The following is a 26091-nucleotide window of genomic DNA, read 5'->3' as shown; positions in this document are numbered from 1 at the left end:
ATCGGAAACGAAGTGATTGCTACTACCCAGGTCAAAGTTTAGCTCCCCATTTCCATCATTTGAAACGTTGGCTATAACAATATTGTTGTAATGTACTTGATATTCAAATTCATATCCGAGATCAATATGAACTATATCAAGATACTCATTGGCTACAACAATCATCTAAAACAGTATCAAGCTATTCAATTCTGAAAGTAGTACAGGATATGCAATATAATATAATCACCTTAAATTGATACTACATTGGTCGAGTGAAATAGATCCACAGACATTATATGATAGTGAATATATTAATGATGATTCTACTGATGATATATCATCATATGTTGTTGTATAACAGAGCTCCTAGTGAAGAAGAATTAATGGTTGATAGTGGCTAGAATTATGACCCAAGTTAATTAAATTATAAGATAATCTATGTTGTTCGGTATTTTTGACGCTCAGATTCAATCAATAAAATTCATAAATTGGGTTTATTCTTTTTCGACTTCTACTGTGAGTTATATATAGGGTTTTTTACTTCAAGAGTGTCTGAACTCTTCGAGGACTTTTGAAATGATACCTGAACTCATTTTTTTGTATCAACGTCGTACCTGCGGTCGATTTCCGTCACAGAACCGTTAACTATGACCACGTGCCCAGCACTTGAGGCATAAAATAAGGGTAAAAATGACCTTTCCCAGTTCCTTTAGTTCTTCACGAGGTTTTTTACTTCAACAGTGTCTGAACTCTTCGAGGACTTTTGAAATGATACCTGAACTTTCAAAGTTATCAATGTGATACCTGGACTCATTTTTTCGTATCAACATCGTACCTGCGGTCGATTTCCGTCACAGAACCATTAACTATGACCACGTGCCCAACACGTGAGGCACTTAATGAGGTTAAAAGACTAATTTACCCTCAAAAGTATTGTTTTTTATTTTTTTTGCTTTCTTTCTTTCTTTTTTTCTTTCTTGTTTTTCTTTTTCGACGTCTTCTTCCCTCTGATTTGTCCCCTTCGATTGGAAGCCATGGCCGCAAATCAGATCTCACCTTCTCTCTCAACCACCCAACACTTTCCAAGCACTACCTGACTACAACCACATTGAACTCAGCTAGATCGATTTGGCTACCTTGCAAAAATTCAAGCTCCTCGCACCTCAATGCCCCGTCGTCGCCTGAAGCCCCACGCGCAGCCCATTTGCTAGCCCCGTCATCCACTTCCGCCGCCGTAAAACCCTCAGATTGTTCCTCACCCGCCCCGACCGCCGCCGTTTGCCTCGCCGGAGTACCTCGTCCGATGCTCCCACTAAGTACTGATATTACAGCTGCAAATAACCAAAGGCCGGTTCTTTTTTGGACAAATTGATTAGAAGCTGGAATCAGTGAAATGATCATTGCCCCATTGTTCGATAAATCATATACAGATAGATATAGTTAGTTATACACAGACACGCAGTCGCGGAAAAATCAGTTTTGGGTTTTCTCCCATCATCACCATCCTTCGCCTTTTCGCAATTGTTGAGAGAGAGAAAGAGAGTTGCAGAGAGAGAAAGAGAGAGATTCTCAGTCTCCTTCACTTTTGTAGATTTTGATTCAATTACAAAGACACGGACTATTTTTGAAATTCATGAACTTATGCTGTGATGTTAGTTGCGGTGAGGAAGCCGAGTGCCACTACGGCGTGGCCCGCCTCCGTCATATCTCCGGCAAGCTGCACAAGAAGGTCTGGATTGCCGCCGACCATATTCTCTCTCTCTCTCTCTGATCCCTCTGTCTGAAATCTCAGGTAAATTCCAAGTCTCAGATCTGGAGGTCAAGAGTCATGAAACCGTCTACACCGTTCCGGCCTGCAATAAATTCAGAGAAGCAAAGCCGTCGAGCAAGTTGTGCTTGGAGAACTCCGACGAGATGGAGTCCCGGCGGTGTCCGTCCATCAGAGAATTGGATTCAAGTTTTGCTTTGGGTTTTGCATTTTTCTAGGAAATGTCATCATCCATCTGATTGCATTTTGCAGATGAAAAAGGAAATAGAAATGGAGAAGAAGAACTGAAGGTACGACAGGACACATGAAGAACTAAAGGAAGTGGGAAAGGTCATTTTTACCCTTATTTTGTGCCTCACGTGCTGGGCACGTGGTCATAGTTAACGGTTCTGTGATGGAAATCGACCGCAGGTACGACGTTGATACGAAAAAATGAGTTCAGGTATCACATTGATAACATTGAAAGTTCAGGTATCATTTCAAAAGTCCTCGAGGAGTTCAGACACTGTTGAAGTATATACTTTTGAGGGTAAATTAGTCTTTTAACCTCATTAAGTGCTTCACGTGCTGAGCACGTGGTCATAATTAACGGTTCTGTGACGGAAATCGACCGTAGGTACGACGTTGATACGAAAAAATGAGTCCAGGTATCACATTGATAACTTTAAAAGTTCAGGTATCATTTCAAAAGTCCTCGAAGAGTTCATACACTGTTGAAGTAAAAAACCCTTATTTGTTATTTTTTACTTATCTTTTTGTTTTTTAACTGTTGTCTTATTTTTTTAGAATATTTTTTTAAGTTAGGTAAGTGTAATGAAAAATATGATACTTATACAAATGTAGAGTAGTGCAATTGGTTTTGTCTTTTTTTTTTTTTTTTAAGGGAAATTTTTAAGAACAGTACATGAACTCAAGGCCACTCCGAATTAAGGTGCCCAACTTTTATATAACCCAACATAAGTACATGGGCTTTGAAACCCGACCCAACTTCCGTACATGCCGTTACCTCCTCCGTTACGGAGGGTGCCAGCTGTCTACTGAATTGCCCTTGTAAATATGACACGTGGCACCTTCCATAACGGAGGAGATAACGGCATGTACGGAAGGTGGGTCAGGTTTCAAAGCCCATGTACTTATGTTGGGTTATATAAAAGTTGGGCACCTTAATTCGGAGTGGCCTTAAGTTCATGTACTGTTCTTAAAAATTTCTCTTTTTTTAATATGGTTGTGGTCCTGGGTTCGATGTGTTTTTTTTTTTCCCCTTTCTTTCTACTGTATAGTATGTACTGTGTTTTGGTTTTTTTTTAGAATAAACAAAGATATTGCTTTTTTTTTTGTCTGTATATAGAAGTTAATTATGGTTGTGATTCCTTAATCACGAGTATCGTTTTCTTGATTGATATATAACTAGCCCCTTAACATGTGCTCTGCACATGTCAATTGGTTTTTATTTTTATTTTTTTAAATTAAAAAAAGTTACAGCAATTTCTCTCCTCATTTTGAGGAAGTTTCTCCTTTTTTCATGGGAGGAATTGCAATCTTTTGAAATATAATATAGTCAATTGACTATCTTATTTTCATATAGAAATAATTTATAAATTTATTTATTAATATCTATATTATGTGAGGGCATACATGGTAGTTCAAAAATTTAACCATTCCCTCAAGAATTGGCTTAATTATATAAGATTATGGTTTTGATTATCGTTTCCTAAATCTTTTAAATCTAATATTTTTTTCCTATATTTTCTCTATTATCTATAACTTCGTTAAAAAGCAAAAGAACCCAAAATATAAGAAACTTGCATTATTTTGAAAAGTATTTTCTTTTCTTCTTCTTTTCTCTCTTTTTTGTTCCATCTTGATCGAAAAAGATCAGCATCAGTTGTTTTTCTTACTATGTTGTAATCATAAGTTAAACAATATATATGTATACCGTAAACAAAATAGATTCGATCGTACTAGAAACAACAAAAACAAAGAGAAAAAGTTTTCTTAGATTGTAAATTTTACTCACAAAAGTTTACAAAGATGACAAAAATTTACAAGAGACTACTTGCTAATTTTTTATGCTTTATCTCGCAAACTTTGACAGTAGATAAACTTTATCTTTTGACAGAAACATGGGTTGCATGGTTTCAAAACACTCTTCGAACTTGTCGCTCAAGGGGACAACCGCTCTTGCTTTTTTCCACAAAGAGCGCATTGTAGTTGCAGTTGACTCCAGGGCTTCCAACGAAGAGGATGAGCTTGAAAAAGAGCTTGATGGTAATCTTTCTCGAGTTTAGATTCGCCCGATGAGTTTGTAATTAATTTAAGTTTTATTCCTAATGGTTGGTATTTTCAGTTGTAGACGACGAAGTCAAAATGCATCCAATATCTCTTAAAATAATTTCCTTACTTGTGGGGGGACGTAATTACTGTCGAGTGTTGAGCTTTCATATACAAAAGAAGTTTCCATACTGGGTAGGGCACCTATATATAACCATGATCTAAAGTTTGATTTGAATTTAGAAAAATATATATAGCTTAACCACTTGCTTGACATATCAAGGATGAATATGCTGGCAATGAACCTAGAGTTTCAGATGTAGCAGAAACAATTTATAAGTATTTAAATGGTCTTCGTGGCGAGAATAAAAGGTTTGGAATCCTGGTCGCGGGATGGGATGCAGAGAGGTAATGAAAACACACTTCGTCACTTGAAAATTTTCGTTAATTTTTCTTTTACTCATTTAGCTTCTACCTTTTGGTTATTGCAGGGTCACGATCAAATTTATCGTCTGTTTATAAGAGATGATGTTGTTGTGAAACAAAAAGTAACTTCCTCACGATTTGGAGTACTAGGATCTGGGCATGTCTATGCTGCTACTGGTCTTAAAAATGAGAACCGGTGGTATGTACTTCTACACTCTCTAATTTCTATTTACTGTTTATACAACAGTAACAGTAACAGTAACAGTAAGATTTGCATTTGATGGTTTCATATAGGGGTCGTCAACGGGCCGGGCCGGGCCTTGCCATATTTTTAAATAATTGCGGGCCGGGCCGGGCCGGGCTTTATTAAAAATCAAAGGATCCAAGCCCGTCCATATAAAGCGGGCCTTGCGGGCTTTTTCGGGCCGGGCCGGGCTTGGCCTTGCGGGCTTTTTTGGGCCGGGCCTTGCGGGCTTTATTTATAAATAAATATTTAAAGACACAAGTTTTTTTTTTTTAATCAAGCTTTGGAAATTCAATGGATAATGATCAAATACAACCAAAGATAATAGATCTATATAACTATATTGTACCAAAAAAAATCTATATTTATATATAGATACTAATTTATTGATAAATAAATTTTTAAAGACACTAATTTTTTATAAACCTATATTTATATATCATACACTCCAAAGAGCAACCCCTATCAATTCAAAGAAAATGGAAAAACCGACCGTTGGATGAGTTTATTACAATAAATTATGAGTATGGTAAAAAATTTAGCCAATTTCACCATATTTTAGAATCCGATCGGATTGGTCAACCGTAGTCACTTATATGTTTTATTGTTTGACCGATGGCGTGGCAACCGCGAAACGTGCTTATTTTTTCACATCACGTTTGTATATATTCCATCGATGGATGTGCGTGGACATAAGATAAAAAAAAATTAATTTTAATTACAAACACATTGGTGTATACCAATTTTATTCCTTTAGTTGTATGACTTATACATTGCATTTAAATTGTTTAGGTTCATTCTAAAGCAATCCATGAAGTAGAAAATGAATTCGGAGAAACCAACCGCTCGATGGAGAGATTGTAATGTTTTATGGTGATTGTAGAAAATCTAGCCAATTTCGTTATTGTTTCGAATTCGATCAACTAGGTCAAACGTAGTTACTCTTATAAACCTATATTTATATATCATACACTCCAAAGAGCAACCCCTATCAATTCAAAGAAAATGAAAAAACCGACCGTTGGATGAGTTTATTACAATAAATTATGAGTGTGGTAAAAAATTTAGCCAATTTCACCATATTTTCGAATCCGATCGGATTGGTCAACCGTACTCACTTATATGTTTTATTGGTTGACCGATGGTGTGGCAACCGCGAAACGTGCTTATTTTTTCACATCACGTTTGTATATATTCCATCGATGGATGTGCGTGGACATAAGATAAAAAAAATTAATTTTAATTACAAACACATTGGTGTATACCAATTTTATTCCTTTAGTTGTATGACTTATACATTGCATTTAAATTGTTTAGGTTCATTCTAAAGCAATCCATGAAGTAGAAAATGAATTCGGAGAAACCAACCGCTCGATGGAGAGATTGTAATGTTTTATGGTGATTGTAGAAAATCTAGCCAATTTCGTTATTGTTTCGAATTCGATCAACTAGGTCAAACGTAGTTACTCTTATAAACCTATATTTATATATCATACACTCCAAAGAGCAACCCCTATCAATTCAAAGAAAATGAAAAAACCGACCGTTGGATGAGTTTATTACAATAAATTATGAGTGTGGTAAAAAATTTAGCCAATTTCACCATATTTTCGAATCCGATCGGATTGGTCAACCGTAGTCACTTATATGTTTTATTGGTTGACCGATGGCGTGGCAACCGCGAAACGTGCTTATTTTTTCACATCACGTTTGCATATATTCCATCGATGGATGTGCGTGGACATAAGATAAAAAAAAAAATTTTAATTACAAACACATTGGTGTATACCAATTTTATTCCTTTAGTTGTATGACTTATACATTGCATTTAAATTGTTTAGGTTCATTCTAAAGCAACCATGAAGTAGAAAATGAATTCGGAGAAACCAACCGCTCGATGGAGAGATTGTAATGTTTTATGGTGATTGTAGAAAATCTAGCCAATTTCGTTATTGTTTCGAATTCGATCAACTAGGTCAAACTTAGTTACTCTTATAAACCTATATTTATATATCATACACTCCAAAGAGCAACCCCTATCAATTCAAAGAAAATGGAAAAACCGACCGTTGGATGAGTTTATTACAATAAATTATGCGTGTGGTTAAAAATTTAGTCAATTTCACCATAGTTTTGAACCCGATCTAATTGGTCAACCGATTACCGATATGTAGAATATATATATATATGCACATATTCTATATAGAATAATAGAAGTATAAGAACTTCCACACACACACACACATATATATATATATATATATATATCTCTATATATATATATCTCTCTCTATATATATTATTATATTATATATATAAACACACACATATATAAATATATATACATATATATAAACACACACACACACATATATATATCTCTATATATATATTATATATATAAACAAACACACACACACATATATATATATATCTCTATATATATATCCTCTATATAAACACACACACACACACACACACATATATATATATATATATATATCTCTATATATATATTATATATATATATATTATATATATAAACACTCACACATATATAAATATATATATACATATATATAAACACACACACATATATAAATATATATATACATATATATAAACACACACACACACACATATATATATATCTCTATATATATATTATATATATAAACACACACACATATATAAATATATATACATATATATATATAAACACACACACACACACACACATATATATATATATATAAACACACACAAATATATATATCTATGTGTGTGTGTGTGTGTGTATATATTTATAAACACACACACACATAACTACAAATATATATATATATATATATATATATAATATTTTACGGGCTTTTACGGGCCGGGCCTAGCGGGCCTTTGGCGGGCCGGGCCTACGGGCCGGGCCGGGTTTTTGCGGGCTTTAGGCGGGCCGGCCCTCGGCCCACCAAGGCGGGCTTTTGCGGGTTTTTTGACGGGCCGGCGGGCCTCCATCGGCCCACTTGATCCGCGGGCTTTTTGATGAGGCCTAGTTTCATACTACTAATCTGAGGTGTTTGTTGCTAGTTACAACTACGACATGTCCACCGACGATGATACTAAGTTGGCGCTAGAAGCATTATTTAATGCAACCGTCCATGATAGGTTCAGTGGTGGACTTTTACGAGGTTATCTCTTTAAATTAATACAATATACAACATCACGTATACTTTTGTCATTCTCACTTTTATCTTATGTTTTTTATCCAGTTTTTCACGTGAATAAATTTGGATGGCGCCCCGAAACTGTCCAAGATCCTTTAGAAGCCTACTCAATATATTACGAACATTATGAAGAAGAGAGAACGCTTTTCTTAGTTGTTTCTTCTCCTTCAAAAATCTCCCCTATTCCTGCCCAGAAGCTTATACGACACTTCTGGTATAAATCAACATTTTTCCGTTTGAAGAGCATATAAAATGTTTATTTGTTAATTAGTTTATTTATTTTTTTAAATAGGAAAACATATAAAAGGGAGTAAAAATATTTGTCTTGTATAATTTTTTTTTTTTAAATGTTTATAGGCAGAAAGGTATTACGGTAACAGCAGCCCATTGTGTAGCCCATCGTGTATTGAAGGAGCAGCATTGTGTAGCCAATGCTGTATTGGAGGAGCAGCGGTTATCCTTCCACCGCCTTATATTCATTTTATTTATCATCTACTCGTCGATACAAGCATTTTGATATTTAATACATATTTTTTGGAGTTCATATGATTTTGTTAGGGTTTTCACCGTTTTCGATTGTCTTGGTTTTCGATTCATGAGGACCCGGCAGTTCGATCGACTTGTACCTTTGACATATTGATCATAGGAGTGTTCCGAAGACTTTGGTGGTCTCGGACGAAGTTTTGCCTCGATTGACGTATTATTCAATTTATAGTTCAAGTGCTTCGAATTTAAGTGTTTGTGTACTTTGTGTCGTATTGAGTGTGACCTTGATGTGATTAGGTGATTGAATGGAGTTTGATGATTCTATGTTTGTCTCGGTTATGTGTGAAGACGCAGCGGGATTTTGAGGTGAGTAAATCTCACATTGTTTTGGGTGATAAATTAGTTGAGTGATAGTTAGTAGAATAAATTGTTAGCTGTAAAATCATATATGTCGCAAAACTTATTTTGAAATATATGAACTTGATCGTCAACGGTTCGTGGGTAAGTAAAAACAAGGATTTGTTACAAATGATTTTCGGTTTGAGTAGATTATGAAATATAGTTAATTGTTTAGAGAAGTAAAAAACATTATTTTGCGTGATTTTATCACTATTGGGTTGAGTGGTGATTTTGAAGAAAATAAATGAATTTGAAAAGGGAAATGACGGTGTTGTTAGATTTATGTTTTGAAAGGAATATGCACGATTAGTTATAATGTTGTGGTGTGCAAATAATATTTTGAAAAAGGTTTTCGATATTGTTTTGAGAATGGTGAAAGTTGTGTTTGAGAGTGTGATTAAATATATAGTGTGGTGTAATAGGACCTGTGTGGTGATCTATGTGACGATTATTATGAAAAGGATATGGTTTATTATTGAGTAATTGATGTTTGAAATTGGTGATGTGGTGTTTGGTGTTATCAGTAGATGAATGTGTATTGATTTTCTTGTTTATTCTTATTAATGAATTGCTTGTTTTTCTTTTGTAATCTCCTGAACTACACTATATGCAAAGATTACTGTTTTCTAAATTGATTGGTTTTAATGTAATCTCCTGAACTAAACGATATGTAGGGATTACTATGAATTCTATTGATTGTTTTAATGTAATCTCATGAACTAAATGACATGCAGGGATTACTATAATTTGCTTGATGTGTTTTTGATGTGATCTCCTGAACTAATTCACATGCAGGGATTACTATGATTTGCTTGATGTGCTTTTTGTTGGTATACATATACCCGGAAGCACAAGGCTCGTCTAGCTTTCACAAAGTAATGAAAGAGCTCCCAGCCAGGGATTCCGATACCCCTTGGGGCAGTATCGGGAACCTAAACGTCCCACACCGAAGGAAAGGAAACCAAGCTCCTACAAACCCACTACATAAAGGTCATCTCCAATGACCAAAAGAGGTAACTGTTTACTATCACTTTCCATTATCATTATCTTATAATGATACTGACTTAGGCATCGGAGCGTCGAAGGCCGGCACACCCGGTCTTCCCTCTGACCTTCGTTTGTTTTACAGATAAGCGAGACCGATAGCGATAGTGCAGGTTGAGACTCCCCGTGGTTTAGCTGGACTGAACCCCTCTCGAGACAGCTGAAACACTTTTGATGTGATCTCCTAGGGATTACTATGATTTGCTTGATGTGCTTTTGATGTGATCTATTGAACTAATTCACATGCAGGGATTACTTTTTACTTGATTTTAAATTACAAGTGCTTTATTTTTTTGAGAAGTGGTTGTTGAGATTTCAATGATTTTGAAATGTCACTGAGGTGACAACTATTCGGTTGAGATAAAAGGATCATGATTTTGGATTATTAGAGTTTTAAATGTCTTACAACATTACTGGAGTTTGATTGATAGTTGTACATTTGTGAAATTAATTGCATCAGTTGAGAGTCAAAGCATGTGAGTTTTAAAATTTGAATTAACGTATGTGAGCATGGTATGGTAGGATATGAACTTGATGTTTTTGTTATGATATTTGTATAACGATTTTGTTAGGTTGAGATGGTTTAAGCATGTGTTTCTTCTTTATTGTTTTGGGTTTACTCACACGAGCTTTCATAAGCTTACCGGGTTTATTATTTCAACCCGGTGCACTATTCAATGGTGTAGGAGTCTATCCTGTAGGTTGGGGTGAACGTGATGGAGCTGTGGTCCCTTTCTGTTGCAGTCATGAATTTAGGAACTTAATTGTTATACGCACTTGATAGTCTTCCACTGTGTAGTGAGTGGGGTGGGGCTGTTTACTTATTGAATTGGTATTCAGTTTAGTTTGTAAACTTGGTATAATGTAATATAAGACTCTAAAGAATGAGTCTGTATTGACATGTGGGTTCAGGACATCTTTAATTGTTGTTCTTTAAAGAAAAATTTTCCTAGTGTTTTGTATTGATGTCTGAACTATCACGCCGGAGTAATTGTGATTGTTATTTGTTTATACTACGCAACCAAATATGCGTAAGTGTGAAATGTCAGGCAATGGTTGGCTAGCAGAGGGTCTGCAACGAATAAGTAAAGCTGCGTGCAATACTGCATAACCCCAGGCATATTTAGGCAAGTTAGTGCGCATAACTAGTGCCTTATCCACCATTTGTAGCCTTTTGATGGTGGTTTCTGCGAGCCATTTTGTGTATGCACATGGAGTACAGGATGCTCTACATCGATCCCAATATACATGCAATAATCATCAAATGCTTTTGATGTAAACTCTCCAGCGTTATCAAGCCTTATAGACTTGATAGGGTGATCAGGGTGGTGAGCCCTTAAACCTATAATCTGTGCTAGGAGTTTTGCAAATGCAGCATTTCTTATGGACAATAATGCGACATGTAACCAGTTGTCGAAGCATCCACCAGAACCATAAAGTACTTGAATGGTCTACATTCTGGATGGATAGGTCCACATATATCTCCTTGTATCCTTTGTAAGAATGGAATGTTTTGTTTTGTATCTTTAGCATAGGAAGGTTTTTGCTAAAGAGCAGGCTTTGCAAAACGAGTGATGTGCCTTTGAAATAGTCAATGAGGCATAATGGGAGGGAGGTAGTGCTTCTGGTACATCAGAAGGCAATGGCTGCATTTGAGCAGTACTAGGACCGACACCTTTCAGTGTGGCAGATTTTTGTCCCATTTTCTTTTTCACTCGAAAGAAGGGATGTCCGTGTGAGTTCTTTAAAACGGATCATTATGTCACGACCAGGGTGCCCTAGGCGCTCATGTCATAGCCTGTATGAGTCAGTGTCCTAAATTTCATTGTTGGGGACAACATAGGATTCAATGATCGGAATAATAGTGAGGTACAGTCCATTCGATTGACTCATTAGTTTCTCTAAAATACGTTTCCTTTCACATTCATTAGAGGTAATATAAAGGTATTCGGTTCCATTCTCACAGTGGGTTTCTATATGATAACCGTTGGCACAAATATTTTTGAAACTTAACAAGGTTCAATTAACTTTTGGTGCATACAGAGCGTTTGTGAATTTAAACATTGTGCCGTTAGGCAGCAAAAATTTGGTAGTTCCTCGCCCTTTTATTGCTTGTAATAATCCAATCATCGTAGTCACAGACAAATTATAGGCTATTTATTCAATGAATAATTGCATATTCCTTAATATGGTGTGGATAGTCCCCCGATCAACTAAGCACTCAAGTTCTCCTCGATTCATTCCTACAAGTAAATGAGAGGTATTATTAAATAATTCGGAAAAAATATATCTCATATTCTTTTTTTCTTTTTTTTGAATTCTTTAGAGTATATCGATTTAGGTAGAATGATAATCTTTTCATTCTAATAATTTTTCTTGATTTTTCAAGATGTATTGCTTTACATCTTTATAGTGCCACTTCGAACCATGTATATATGTGTAGTAAATAAAATCGAATAAATTCAATGCTTCAGAATAAAATCCGAAATTTATTAATAAGCCAACGATAATCAAATCAAGGTCTTGCTAAGAAACCTAATTCATCAAACCATTATTTTAAAAAACTTTAAGACCAAGCAATAGTCTAATTAAAAAAAAATGAGGCATTATGCCTTCACAAATGTCTTTGGAAAATAAAATAAATAAATAAAGCAGATCAGTCATAATCTGGAGCATCCATTGACTGAGCAAGTTCCTTGTTGCCATTGAAGTCTGCAATTGTGAGTTGATGTCTAGGTCATGGCCTCCTTCTTCCATATAGTGAGCCTCTTGTTCTTTAGACTCCCTATACCTCTTATAAGTGGCTGCTACTTTGTTTGCTTGCTTGGCAATTCTTGTACCAATGCCTAATAATTCCACACCTATAGCATGGTTCATTGCCAACTCTTTCCTTTTTTACTGAAGGGTTCATAGGTGCCTTTTGTGTTGGTATGTATATACCTCCCAGGCACAAGTACAGGAAGCACAAGGCTCATCTAGCCATCACAAAGTAAGGAAAGAGCTCCCAGCTAGGGATCCCAATACCCCCTAGGGCGATATCGGGATTCCAAATGTCCCACATTGAAGGAAATGAAACCAAGCTCTCACGAAACCACTACATGAAGGTCATCTCCAATGACCAAAAAGGGTAACTGTTTATTATTGCTTTCCATTATCATTATCTTATAATGATACTGACTTAGGCATAGGAGCGTTGAAGGCCGGTGTTACGTCCCGAACCTAGAATTAACGATTTACTCACTAATTGGACGGTAATTGTCGAATACTTTCAATTTTTACTTTTTATCAATATTTTAGTGGCCCTAAAAGTTGACTTTTTGTTCGGGTCAAAATTTGAGGAAATGTTCTTCATGAAAGTTGTAGAGGACTTTAAACCGAGCGCGTGCATATGTGGTGCGTAAAAATTGGACTTAGTATGTGAGAGTTATGGCCAAAAATGTAGAAGTTACTGTTCATGGTAATTTATATATATATAGAAGTTACTGTTGATAGATTTCCATTTTCGGAAATTCTACCTAGCCCCCCCGGTAACTCTCTCTTCTCCTTCCCCGACTCTTTCTCCCTTTCGGCCCGATCTTTCCCCTTCGATTTCTTCCTCCTCCTACCGACCCACGACGCAATCCGGCCATCCCCAAACTTGTCTCCTTCCCCTCGTCACGTCTGTGGAGGTATTTGGCGGAGATTTGGCCGGAGAAGCTCGATTTTGAGCGGGGGAAGTTACTGTAGCAGTTCGCCATTATTGTCGATTTCCGGCGATTCCGGCCATCTCCGGTCACCATATCGGCGTCGAAGGCTCGGTTTTCGATGGAGATCATTTCGCCCCTAGCCTCGAATCAAGATTTCCCGTGTAGAGGCCGAATCGATAACCTAGGGTTCTTGAATTTCTGGGTTATCTTCGCCGGCCGAATTCGACCGTTTCCAGGTAAAATTGGGAAGTGTTGTAGTTGAGAAAATTAATCAGTGGGTTGAGTTGTAGCTGTATATGGAATTTGGTAGCCGGTGGTGGAGGTTGGTACCGGCGCGTGGGTGCCACGCGCCGCCACCGTTGGTGGAGCGTGAGACAGTATTTGGCCGGACTTTAACTTCTGTTGTTGAGATAATTAATCAATTATACATCTAGTTTCATAATTGCAGCTTTGTGATAGAATTGGAGATGGAATGAATATGGATTTTGATCTTGTTCAATGGTGGAATTGTTAATTGAATTGCGAGGAATCCATCCATCGGATTTCCTTGATTCGGCCCTAAAGTCCATACATTAAGGGAATAATATTAGTGAAGAAGATTGGGAGGTTTTGGGCAAATAATGTTAATGTCAGGTTTTGGTTTTATTTATCGTAACTTAGTTTTCCATCTAGTAATTATGGGTTTACGAACGTTATATTGTACAGGACGTGAGGAGGATTCCCTCGAGGAGGGTTCGGATCGACGGCAGGCTTAGCCGTACACTGTGAGTGGACTTTTGTTTTCGAATAAGTGATGCATGCATTTATTTATTAAAGCATGTTTTATTTAATTAACATATTATTTTCCGAGCATAGGAATTTGATTATGATTTATCTCGTGGATTTGATTCCAATAATGATTTTGTGAAGTATTTATGATTTACACCGGTTGTGAGCTTCGGTTATTAAGTTGTTATGCTCGGATTCGAATTTATATTCGATGTTGATTTTATTTCGACGAATTATTTTTGTTGTGATTTCTGGATTTATACCATTTATATTATATTTATATTCGTCGATTTGAGACTTTATTTGCAAATTGAATTTTGTTGGAGTAAATCTCCATGTCTATTTATCGATTTTCGATTTTGGCATTGGGAATGCCTCATTGACAATCTACTTATTTCTGTGGCGTGTGGGACACGCTGTTAGTTTATACGACTTTACGAGAATTTCTGGGTACGGTTGGGAATCGTACCCGTGTTTTCTGTATTCGTGGGACATGAGGCTAGCACCACCTTTGCCCTCTATCCTCAGTAGGTTATTTATTAACCTACTTTATGTATTATATTTTGAGTGTGTTCTTTAGATTGCTCTGATTACTTTAAAAAGGGTGGATTTATACATTTGTATAATTATGAGTGTTTGGGAGTTGTATAATGTTGGAGAAAGTTGAAAGATTTGTTTTGCTGGGTTGTAATTTATATAAGTGGTTATGTTTGTGTAGTTCGATGTTTATACTTAGAAATTGCGGATTGTTGCTTGGAAGCAGGGTGGCTTCAAGCATGGAAATTACTATACTTAGAAGTGTTTTCAGCAGGTTAGGGTTGTCCACTTTTAGGGAAAGTTCTATTGGATTTTCCCGAAAAGTGGGCCCCGCAGGTCCATCTTGGAGTTAGGAGGGTAATTCCGGGGTCGGTCCTGACAGCCGGTACACCCGGTCTTCCCTTTGACCTTTGTTGGTTTTACAGATAAGCGAGACCGATAACGATAGTGGAAGGTCGAGACACCCCATGATTTAGCTAGATTGAATCCCTCTCAAGACTGCTGAAACATTTGAGTATGAAGGTTTGAACCGAGACAAGAAGAAACTCACCCAGGATCACGAGCCTCTGATCAGCTTTGCAAGAGAAATCACACAGCCTTTAGGATCCTGCAACTTGCGCATAACACTCGGTGGAGGCAATCCTATTGTCACCATGACAACACACTTTATCATTGTTGACTGCCCCTCATCCTACAACGTTATCCTAGGGCAAGACGCCATTTGGGGACTTCAGTGCTTAGTTGTAGGGTACATGCTAATGATGAAGATACCTACCCCGGGGGGCATCCTTACCATCCGAGGCGATAAGGAGTTGGCGAGACAGTGTAACTCCTTGGCTGTCTTGAGAGGGCATGGCAGACAAGAAGTACTCCTCACCATGGACCTACCCTTCCCATCCAACAAGCCTGACGACCCAAGAGAAGACCCCGAGACCTAGGACGATTACGATACACGTAGTAAAAAGAAGGAAGATAAGCGGAAGCTCAAACACCCGAGGCCAGATGCCTTGGAAGACTTGATATATGTCTCCATATCCGACACGAAACCAGAAAGAAAGGTCAAGATTGGCTCCAAGATAGACCGACACTTTCAAACATAATTAATTGCCTTCCTCAAGTCCAGACATGAGGTGTTTGTGTGGTCATATGCTGACATGCCAGGGATCTCACCAGAATTGCTGACCCATAAGCTCACCATCTCACCAGACGTTCCCCCTATCAGGCAAAAAAGAAGGGCCTTTACAGAAGAAAAATACAAGACCATCCAAGCAGAAGTCAAGAAACTCCAAGATATCGGGTTCCTCAAAGAAGTATCCTACCCGTCATGGCTATCAAATGTTGTGATGGTAAAGAAACCCAATGGCAAGTGGAGAATGTGTGTCGATTACACCAATCTAACAAGGCTTGCCCAAAAGACAGTTTTCCCCTGCCAAGAATTGACCATCTTGTCAATTCCACCGCAGGCCATAAGCTCCTCGATCAGCTTTATGGATGCCTTCTCAGGATACAACCAGATCGATATGGAACCCTCCGATCAATAACACACATCTTTCACCACCGACAAAGGCTTATATTGCTACAAGGTTGGTGATCTGGCCTTCGTGCTTCATTGTTTGTTTGTTGTTTGTGCTTCTTGATACTTTTGCCTCGGAATGCATTCTTGCCTTTTTGTGACAACGTGTTTGAGGGTCAAGAAAGGTTTGTGGGTTGGTTTTGGCGTTTTTGGCAGAGGGTTGATGGTTGATGGTTGTAATACCCCGAAAATTCAAATTATTTTCCGAGGACATTTTGGAAATGATTTCGTGGCCATGGGCGAAAGTACGAAGCTTGGAGAAGTTGTGGAATTAGTTCGTACGTTTTAATTTTCGAAACGTGCGTTATTAGGGGCACGCGGAAGTTGACTTTTTATACGTACCGAATTTGGGAAAATTTCCTTGATGAAAGTTGTAGAGCTCGTCGATACGATCGCTTGCATATGCGGAACACAAAAATCGGAGTTCGTATGAATTTATTATGAATTTTGGAAGAAATTTCCAGTTTAGTATAAATTTCCATTTTTGGGAATTTCCAAAAATATTATTTCCAGCCTTCCATTTCGGGAAAGCCTGAAACTCGATTTCTCTCTCTCCTGCGCGCGTCCGAGCCGAAAGGAAAACAGAGCAAAAGTGCTCCGGCCGAGTTCTCCACCCTCCGGCCACCAAACAACGCCAAACCACCTCCCTTGCCTTCGCCTCTACACCGCCTACCTGCTAGACTCGACTGTTTCCACCGGAACGGCCTCAAATCCGGCAGATCGGAGCTACAAACTTTGAAACCAAAAACGGTCAACGCCGGTTTTCTTCTAGCTCCGGCCACCAAAACTTCCTATCCTTAGCTCTATGAACTCGCCTCAACCTGATGATCATCATACTAGAAGGATCGCACCTGGAGTGACCGGTTTCACGTTCGTCGGAGCTCGACCGGTTTTCGATCCGAAACCAAAACCTTTCGATCGTGATATCTCGAGCTGTAGTGCATCGTTTTGATTGATTCTTGAACCAGTGAGTTCGCCTTGATGTTCTTAACAACTCTCTAGAAGGAATCGAAGCCTGAAATTGAAGTTTTTACGTCGAAATCATGGCTCGCCGGTTTCTGGAAATTTTCCGGCCACCTTCAAACTGTTCAAGGTAATTTTCGACCACTTCTGTTCATTTTCAGACTTCATGCTAGTTATGGAAATTGTTGGGCTTGATGAGATGAAGAGGAGAAGCCTGGGCCCGACACCATTGACGGTGGTCGGCGGCGGCTCTGTCCAAATTCCGGCGACCATTTTCCGGCCACCTCCGGGGGTCAAAAATGTGATTTCTTTACAGTTTTAGATTCTACGTTTCAATGCGATCGTTTGCATATATTATACGCATTTTTTGGATATCGTATGATTTAGTTATGAATTTTACGGTTTTTAATTAATTTCGATGGTTCGATTAATGATCTGTGAAGATCGGACCGTCCGATGGACTTGTAGTTTTGATATGTTGATCGTACGACTGTCCCAGTGACCATGTGTGGTCATGGGCGAAGATCCGACCGTTGGATCTTCGTATAATTGCTAATTAGTGATTCGGAGTGCGATTCGTGAGAATCCGACCGTCGGATTTTCATAAAATTTTGTGGAGATGTTTATAAGGACGATTCAGGAAGATCCGACCGTTGGATCTTCGTGATAAATTAGGAGGATGATCCTAAGGGCGATCCGTGTGGATCCGACCGTTGGATCATCATATAATTTCGATCCGACCGTTGGATCGTCTTTATTTTAGAATACGACCGTTGGATCGTCTTTATTTTAGGATCCGACCGTTGGATTATCGTTTAATTATGTTTTTGAGTTGTTGGCTATGTTAAGATCACATTGGATTAGGTGATCGATGGATTGATTTGGCGGACGATGGTGGATCGTTGATTTGGCTGTTAAGAAGACGCAGCTGGATTAGAGGTGAGTAAATCTCACGTGGTTCATATTACGAACCGAATACTTTTAATTTCTTTATTTTGTCGTAATTGTGTGAAAATATTTACGGAATAAATATTTGTTTTAAATCATATGGACTGGATCAACTACGGTCCATAGGTAAGTAAAATGATTTTAATTATATAAATGAATTTCACGATTTTTATGCTTGAACTATAGTTGGTATTAGTGATTATCCCTGAGAGGATAATTATATATATATATATATATATATGTATATATTTACGTGATTTTATATAGAATGGTGTGTCATTGAGGAGTGTGGAATTGTGATGATTTTATATATAATATGGACTGAAATGTATTGTGCCATATTTATATATGATGATTTTGGATGGATTAATTCATGTTCGAAAAATCATAGCTGACTTGATGGGTTGTATAGAAGTCAATGATGTGGGGTTCTGAAGACCAAATGGTCTAAGGTCCTTCGGTTTAATAATAAACCGGAGTGCACGTGTTTGAGGTTGTAGGAAAGATCACATGCGATGGGAATAACTGTAGGTTGTGGGAATGACCACATGCAGTGAGGATAACTGTAGGTTGTGGGAATGACCACATGCAGTGAGGATAATTGCAGGTTGTCGGAAAGACCACATGCAAGAGGAATAATTGTTGAAAAGACCACATAGGTGATGATGAGATTAGGGGATTGTGGGGATGTATTCCTCGTTGTTTTCTGTAAGTTGGTTTGATGTTTTCTTGTGAATGTTGAGATTGTTGGTTGTTGCATGAGTTAAAAGTATTGTGATATAATAAATCAACAGTTCCTTCTTGTTTACTCACGAGCTTTGCAAAAAGCTTACCGGGTTTTGTGTTGTTGCAATTCCCGGTACACTATTCAAACGGTGTAGCGGGTAATCCTACAGTACAGAAGAATCAGGAAGGCGATCGGGCTGTATAGAGTAGCTGCATGCGATACTCTGATTTTCTATTGAGAGGTTTGTTATGCACATTTAGAGCTTTACAATCTTACTTGTAAGAGTGAGTTGTAATAATTAACTCGAGGTTTTCGAGATTTGAATTTTTGAGTGGCGTGTGGTGTCGTTGTTTATGAAAAAAATTCTGAACGTTTATTTGTTGTAGTTGTTTAATCCATGTTTCGGATTTGAATTTGTTATTCAAAATTCGGGGCGTGACAATGGTTGTGAGTTTGCTAGATGGTCGAATCTGGGTTTGGAGGGGTATATGTTGTTTTTTGTTTTGGTGTTTTCTGGGTTTTCTTTCAACTTTTGTTCGTGGTGTTCTTGGATAGAATTTGACATAGGTGTAGTTTAGATCCATTTGGAACTAACTTATTTGGGTTTTAGGGTGTTTGTGATGGCTAACATCAAAGAGATCTTGAGTAGTGAGGATTCCGGGTCTGACGTGTCGCTCAGCGGTTCAGATATGGTTTTTATTGGCTTGTTGAGTCCGTTTTCCCCGCAGGAACCTCACTGTCCGATCCGCTAGATATCGAATCACTGCGTACAATATATCCGACTATGGCTGGAGATGTGCAAAGCGGTAGGGGACGAGCGGAAACTGCTACGTCAGCCGGGGAAGATACCGTCGCTAGCCAACGACGAGAGGAGCGGTTGGCCAGTCATGGTGTCGCTAGCGGTTCGCATGAGGAGGGTGGTAATCCCGCTGATGAAAGCGCTGCTGTATCGACATGGAAATTGTCAGATGGGATGCCGGTGGATGAAGCGGGCGACCCGATGTCACAGGCAGCAATCAATAGGATGAAGCGAGTGTTCAAGCTTCCTGGGGTGGCAAAGCTAAGGGCGTTGCTGAGAAATGAGCCAGCATCGTCTCTGCCAGCAGGGTACGCGGCTGTACACGAGGCGGTGCTTCGCCAGGGGGTTCGATTCCCACTATTGCCTAACCTCCAAATATTATTGTGCGAATTCGACCTCGCTTTTGGCCAAATCTGTCCAAACATGTGGAAGCTTCTAATTGGGTTGAATGGGTTGTGGAGGATGTCCGGCTGTGAAGGTTCGACTGTGGCCGAGGTTCTGCACTTCTACGAGTTAGTGTACGTGAAGAGGAAAGGGTGTAGTGGCCAAGTGAACCTGAGTCGGCGTACCGGGGCGCCTCGACTAGTCGAGAATCCTCCGGACTCTATGTCCCCCTGGCGGGCAACTTGCTACTTCACGACCGAGGGTTGGGAGTACGACGCGACCCTCAATAAAGAGAGGCCAACCCATAGGATTAAGTCGAAGTTTCAACCTATCCGAGGTTGCCGCTGTTTGCTTTTTTGATTTTTTTTTTTTTTGTTGCTTCCATTCTGCTATATCCAAAACTAACACTTCCCTTCTTCTTGAGTGTGTAGCAAGGTTGCACTTTGTGTTAATGCCGGAGGAGGAATGTCGCGTGGCTAGAATTACCGATTGCTGGAAGAACCGCAACTTGATCTACGGCTATTGACCGGCTAGGAATTGTTAGCGCATCTGAACTTGACTCGAGTTCCAGGTAATTACCGCTGAGTATACTTCGTTTTTTTTTTTTTTTGGTTTAGTTTTCTTTGTGTCTCCACTGTTTTATCAGTTTAACTTGACCCTGGCCTTGTAGATCCCTTTCCTGACAACAAATTGAGCCGAGCGGCCTTCGACAAAGCCATGGACAGCATTGGCCTTGACAACTACCTATAGAGCATGTTTGCGGCGGCCCTGAATGTGAAGAAGACCACCGTCGATCCCAAGACGAAGGAGGTCAGGCCTTCCAAGCAAGAGGTTGTGCTGGAGATGCCCCATCATTCTCATCTCCCTGTCGTCGGGGAAATTGCTGTGCGACCGACCGCCACCCGATCGGAGCTCCTGGTGGCCGAGGGCAGGTGGTAAGAGAATGCCGCGGAGAGGCCTGCTGGAACGCGCCGTGTGGTGCAAAAGGAACAAGCAGCGTCGCAGAAAGATCCTGGCTATGGTGAGGCCGTTATTATAGCCGGTCTGGAGCCGGATACCTCGGCGAGGGTAGTTATCGCTGTTGCTGCCCCGGGTGCAGCCCTTCAGAGGAAAAGGCGGCAAAATGATGGCGAGGAGGACGATGTCGCGGTGGACTATATGCCGCTCTCCCTGCGCCAGCAACAAAAGAGGGCGTGGAATGATGGGAAGGCTGTTGTTGCTGATGCCGGCGGGGAAGTGCCATCCGGTGACCTCGATTCCTTCGCCTCCTACACCTAATTCCTCACCAATAGCGAGCGGGAGCTGCTCTTCAGCATCTGCGAACGGTTGGGGTTTAGGGGTATGGACGGCACCGTTCAGGACACCCCTCTGCAACAGTCGCCCTTTAGCTCGGCCTTCGGCCATCTTGCCGTTGGCCTGAATGAGTTGTTCCTGGCGGTCTCCAAGCTATCCGCCACTGAGGCATAGCTACGCGCCGAAGTTGATAGCCTCCGCAAGGAGTTGGCGGGTGTGAAGAAGTAGCTCCAGGAGTGTGAGCAGCAACTCTCCAAGGCGGAGGTGGACTTGGTGGCTGCGCGGGGCAAGTTGGAGGTTGCTGTCGATCGGGACGTGCAGCACAATGTCGAGGTGGCGGAGCTACGACAGGAGATTGCCTGCATTGGCGAACAGCTGTCGGCCAAAGTAAAACGGCTTGACATCGTGCAACTGGAATCTGCTGCTCGGGTGGAAGAAGTAAAGCCCCCCAGTAAACTTTATCCCCCCTCTCCCCAAATAAAATTTATTGGTGGGGGTAATAAAAGTCTCCGGCGACCTCTTTGAGGACCTTCGGCTGTGACCGGATTCCCGCGATCGAAGTTTGGCGTCCGGTTTTATTGCCCCCTAATAAACTTTTTATTGCCCCCAATATGATGCAATAAACTTTTTATTACTCCCCAATAAATTATTTATTGCCGCCAATAAAAATTTATTTGGGTGTAGTAGTACTCTTGGAACACCGATAGGCATTAAGTAAAAGAAAAATTAAGTACTATATCTCACTTTGAACGGTGATCGGAGTCCCGTGTTTTGTTTTATTGGCCCCCCCCCCCCCCCCCCCCCCCCAATACCACAATAAAATTTATTGGAGGGTAATAAAAGTCTCCGACGACCTTTTTGGGAACCTCCGACAACTTCGGCTGGTGAAGTCTTCAATGACTTTTTAATTATTTCAAGGGCAGACTTGTCTTTTTGTATTTAAATTGGGTAAGCGGCCACATAAATCTTTTAGTGGAGTAAGTTGACATTTGTTAGGTCTAAATTGAGTAAATAGTGAAGATCCCTGATAGAAGTCAAACTTGGAAACAAAATATAAGTCTACCAGGATTAGAAACATAATCTAACTAGGAATAAAATACATTATGAATCCTTTATGAATTGGGCCGAAACAGATTTAAGCCCAATGATGAATCCTATTACGAACTAAAGAAGGAGTAGTCCAGTTCCCTCTAAGATCAGGAGTAAAGGCTTTGATGTATAAATATACAAACAAAGGCCCGAAGCCGAAAGCAAAACTAAAAAAACCAAACATTTCCATGTCGCTCAAATCCACTCTCAACCTAGCCAACAGAGCCAGCGATGGCGAAGAAGAAGGGCGTCATCGGCTTCGACGCTGCCGTGAACCACCGCATCATAAGGCCGATAAGTACAGGAGGTCTAAGAAGAAGAAGAGAAGTGAGAAGCTGAAGTTGAACGAGGAGGAGGCTAAGAAGTCTCTGTACATATGTCACATTGAACACCACCCTGGAAAGTGGGTCGCTTATGTTGTCCGCGCCATCAAGTTGTCCGATTTGTTATCCTCCTCCTCCTCCGATGATGATTTGAAATTACGGCAAGTGGGTTATAAAGCCGGGGATGAACTCCCCGGTTCTGTGGGTTGCGGTGTGTGGGGCTCCCGGATTGTTTTCGCCGCCGGCATGAAACCCTGCGGCCGTATGCCTTCATTCGATCGTCCCGACATAGTTTGGCATAGAAATGTTTATGCCTTTGAAACTGACCCCAACAAGCAGCCTCGTGATAATAGTAGAATTACCAAGATGGATGGCACATTAGTTGAAGCCAAGTTTCGTCCACGGATGGAGGAGCTGGGGGGCAAACTGTATGCACTTTCATATAGGCTTGTGGCTGATCCTCCCGCATTTGAGGTATTCGACCCGAAATTGGGGAGTTGGGCGCCCCTGCCAGAGCCTCCATTCTTCAAACGTCATGGTCAGTATAACCGCGGTGGCAACCTCTCTTATGCAGTTACTGGCACCAAGATGTTTGTGTCTCAGGAGAGATGTCCTGTGTTCTGTTTCGATGTGTCTGACCCAGACAGAGAATGGAGATTAGTCTCTTCTATGTGCCAACGCGGCCCTTTTCCTTTTGGAAACAAAGCTTTGGTCCTGGACCTGCCGGCTGATGACAAGAAGAAGATAATGTTTGCCTATACTATGGGTCGTTGGTATCTACGAGTTTATCTTATGTCCTTGGAAGAAAATCAAGAATCTATCACACCGATTGGTGATTTTAAGCTGCCAAGGTTGCCTCAGGAATATGAATTTGCAAAAAGATGTTATTTTGTTCATATAGGAGGTCAGAAAGCCTGCATTATTGCCCCCGAATTGGTTATGCCTTATAAACAAGGACCTGATATTAACGAGGCTGGGACTCATAGGACACGGGGTGTTGCCATGCCATTTCAATTTGAAGTTGATATCACCAAGGACGAGAAGAATTGTTTGACCCTCCAATTCATGCCTACTCGTATCTTCAAATTCTGTACCAACCCATCCACTTTTCCTGATCCTGAAGCATATGGTTGCTTTGTGCTGTAATTAGTTAGTTTGTTGCATTGCTGATGATAATTTTCGTAATATATTGATTGAGTAGGAGGAGGACCTTTCAGCGTCTTAGAATCTGTTTTTTTTACTTTTTTTTCTGTTCTTTTCAGTATTTCATGTTCTGTATTTGTATTATATCTGCTCCTTAAACAGATATATGTTTCAGTCAATGATAACATTATTTCCCTCTCCTGATTGTTTTCCCTCTCCTGATTGTTTTGTATTATTTTACAATTATCCTATGCGCTGTCAAGAAGAATATAATCTGCATTGGTTTTCTGTACTGGTAGTTTCTATATCTGGTGCACAATATGGTTGTCTAATTCTTAATAATCCGTGTTGTGTAGTGATTTGTGGAAATAATGATCATTCAACTATAAAGGCAGTATACAGATATGTTATGCATGTCTGTTCTTGCAGGATGGTGCTTGATTAATACTGCTATGTATTATAAGCAGCCATTTGCATGTCCAAGATTCAAAAGGCTTCAATCTGTGCCAGCAGAATAATTCAGTTTGCAGGCATTGTTTAAGTTTTGATGAAACATTTGGAACTTTTTGTTACAAAAGCTGTGATCTCCATGTTTATCTACGAACTGAAGCGAGGAAGGTATTTTTTTATGAATGACAGGGTAGTGGTGTTAATTTTAGGAGTATATTTTGCAGTACAAAAGGAATCGGATACAAGCAGGAGAATCCCCTATTTACAACAGCAGCAGCAGTGATTTCTGCTTACAGATATATAACAGTGGACTTGTTTGAGGTGGATCAGAAGTCTGAAGGCTTTTGTATACAATGTTGATTGTATTCATGTTCCTAATCAACTAACTGGAGCAGACTGACTTAAAGAAGAGGGACTAGCAGAAGCAGTCCATAGTGAGGTTCACCAGGTTTCCTGATGCCATCTGGTGTGCAGTGCAGGTGCCCTTCTTACATCAAATGATGTGTTTGGCACTTTAATTTTGTTTGGCTTGCTGGCTAAGTGATTTCTTTTCATAGAAAAAACAAGTAGGTGGCATAAACCCAAGTTTAAGTGTAATTGTTGGGGAAAAATAATACAGACACGAAGAAGATTATGTTTCTATTCACTTGTTGTGCTTCTTGAGTTTCTTTTACCCCATTTTCTGTTATAAAGGAGGTGATATGAGTAATCCTAGGGTTCAAGGGTTGAAGCTATAATTAGATTCGAGTTCCAGGGCTTCTAAACCTAGAGGAACAATGATGTCTCTTTCCAGTGTAGTTCAAAGTTTTGTGTGAAGTTTGTGTGGCCCTGTAACATTATAGGATCTGTATCTCGCTGTCTATATTGAGTATGCGTGCAATTAACTAGGTAAGATATCCTGTTTAAACCCAAGCTTGCGATTAATCTTGTTAGGAGTCAAGCTTGCAAGCAAGGTGGTTCTTTTCTTTGCAAAAGCCAATAAGGACAACTGGTTAGTGGTTCGGCCAAAACTATAGGTACAAATGGTCTGAGCAAGTACCGAAGACATGGAGAAGAGGAATAACTGTGATGTGTATCAGTTTTTTAACTCTTTTTTATCGTTGTGGTACTTGGTTTTGGTTTACGCCATTTTAAGTAACATAATAGAAACAGTGCCTACTTGAAGATTCGAGGCAGATTATGTTTCTACCAGTATCAGAAGGCTTTACAGACTACTGTTGGGTTTGTACTTTAAAGCAGCAGAAGCTATAAGCTGCTGGGTAGAGGGAGTTTACCTTCGAAGTAGCAGCTTTAGTTCTGACGGAGCTCAATACCCATATAATACCCATTTAGACCTTTCAACTCTTTCTCGCTGAAGAGAACAGAAAATAGATGATGATGGAAAAGGTTTCTCATACAGACGGTGAAGAAAGAAGACGAGGAAGCATATTTTTTTCGGTCAACCAAACGACATCTCCCTTTTATGAACAAAGTTTATGAACTTCCGAATACTCATCACGGAATCAAAGGTAGTTACTAAAGATAGATCCAAAGCAAACAAGACACAACCACTGGGAAAAATCTGCAT

At 39.6% G+C, this 26091-nt stretch overlaps 2 protein-coding genes across 2 annotated transcripts; both read left to right on the top strand.

The window, feature by feature from the left end:
* The first annotated feature begins 16925 nt into the window (after nucleotides 1–16925).
* LOC121050751 lies at nucleotides 16926–24274 on the top strand. The gene is made up of 4 exons (XM_040511806.1): nucleotides 16926–17498; nucleotides 19198–20563; nucleotides 20658–20797; nucleotides 20897–24274. The coding sequence occupies exons 2-3, from the start codon at nucleotides 19828–19830 to the stop codon at nucleotides 20750–20752; spliced, it is 831 nt and encodes a 276-aa protein (XP_040367740.1). The 5' UTR covers nucleotides 16926–17498; nucleotides 19198–19827; the 3' UTR covers nucleotides 20753–20797; nucleotides 20897–24274.
* Nucleotides 22608–25164, top strand: LOC112178147. Its single transcript, XM_024316340.2, has 2 exons — nucleotides 22608–24135; nucleotides 24542–25164. Exon 1 carries the CDS (start codon nucleotides 22734–22736, stop codon nucleotides 24075–24077), a length of 1344 nt encoding a protein of 447 aa, XP_024172108.2. The 5' UTR covers nucleotides 22608–22733; the 3' UTR covers nucleotides 24078–24135; nucleotides 24542–25164.
* The last annotated feature ends 927 nt before the right edge of the window (nucleotides 25165–26091 follow it).

The sequence above is a fragment of the Rosa chinensis genome, chromosome 7 (assembly GCF_002994745.2).
Source record: "Rosa chinensis cultivar Old Blush chromosome 7, RchiOBHm-V2, whole genome shotgun sequence".
Lineage (NCBI taxonomy): Eukaryota > Viridiplantae > Streptophyta > Magnoliopsida > Rosales > Rosaceae > Rosa > Rosa chinensis.
This window is presented reverse-complemented; position numbering and strand designations above follow the sequence as displayed.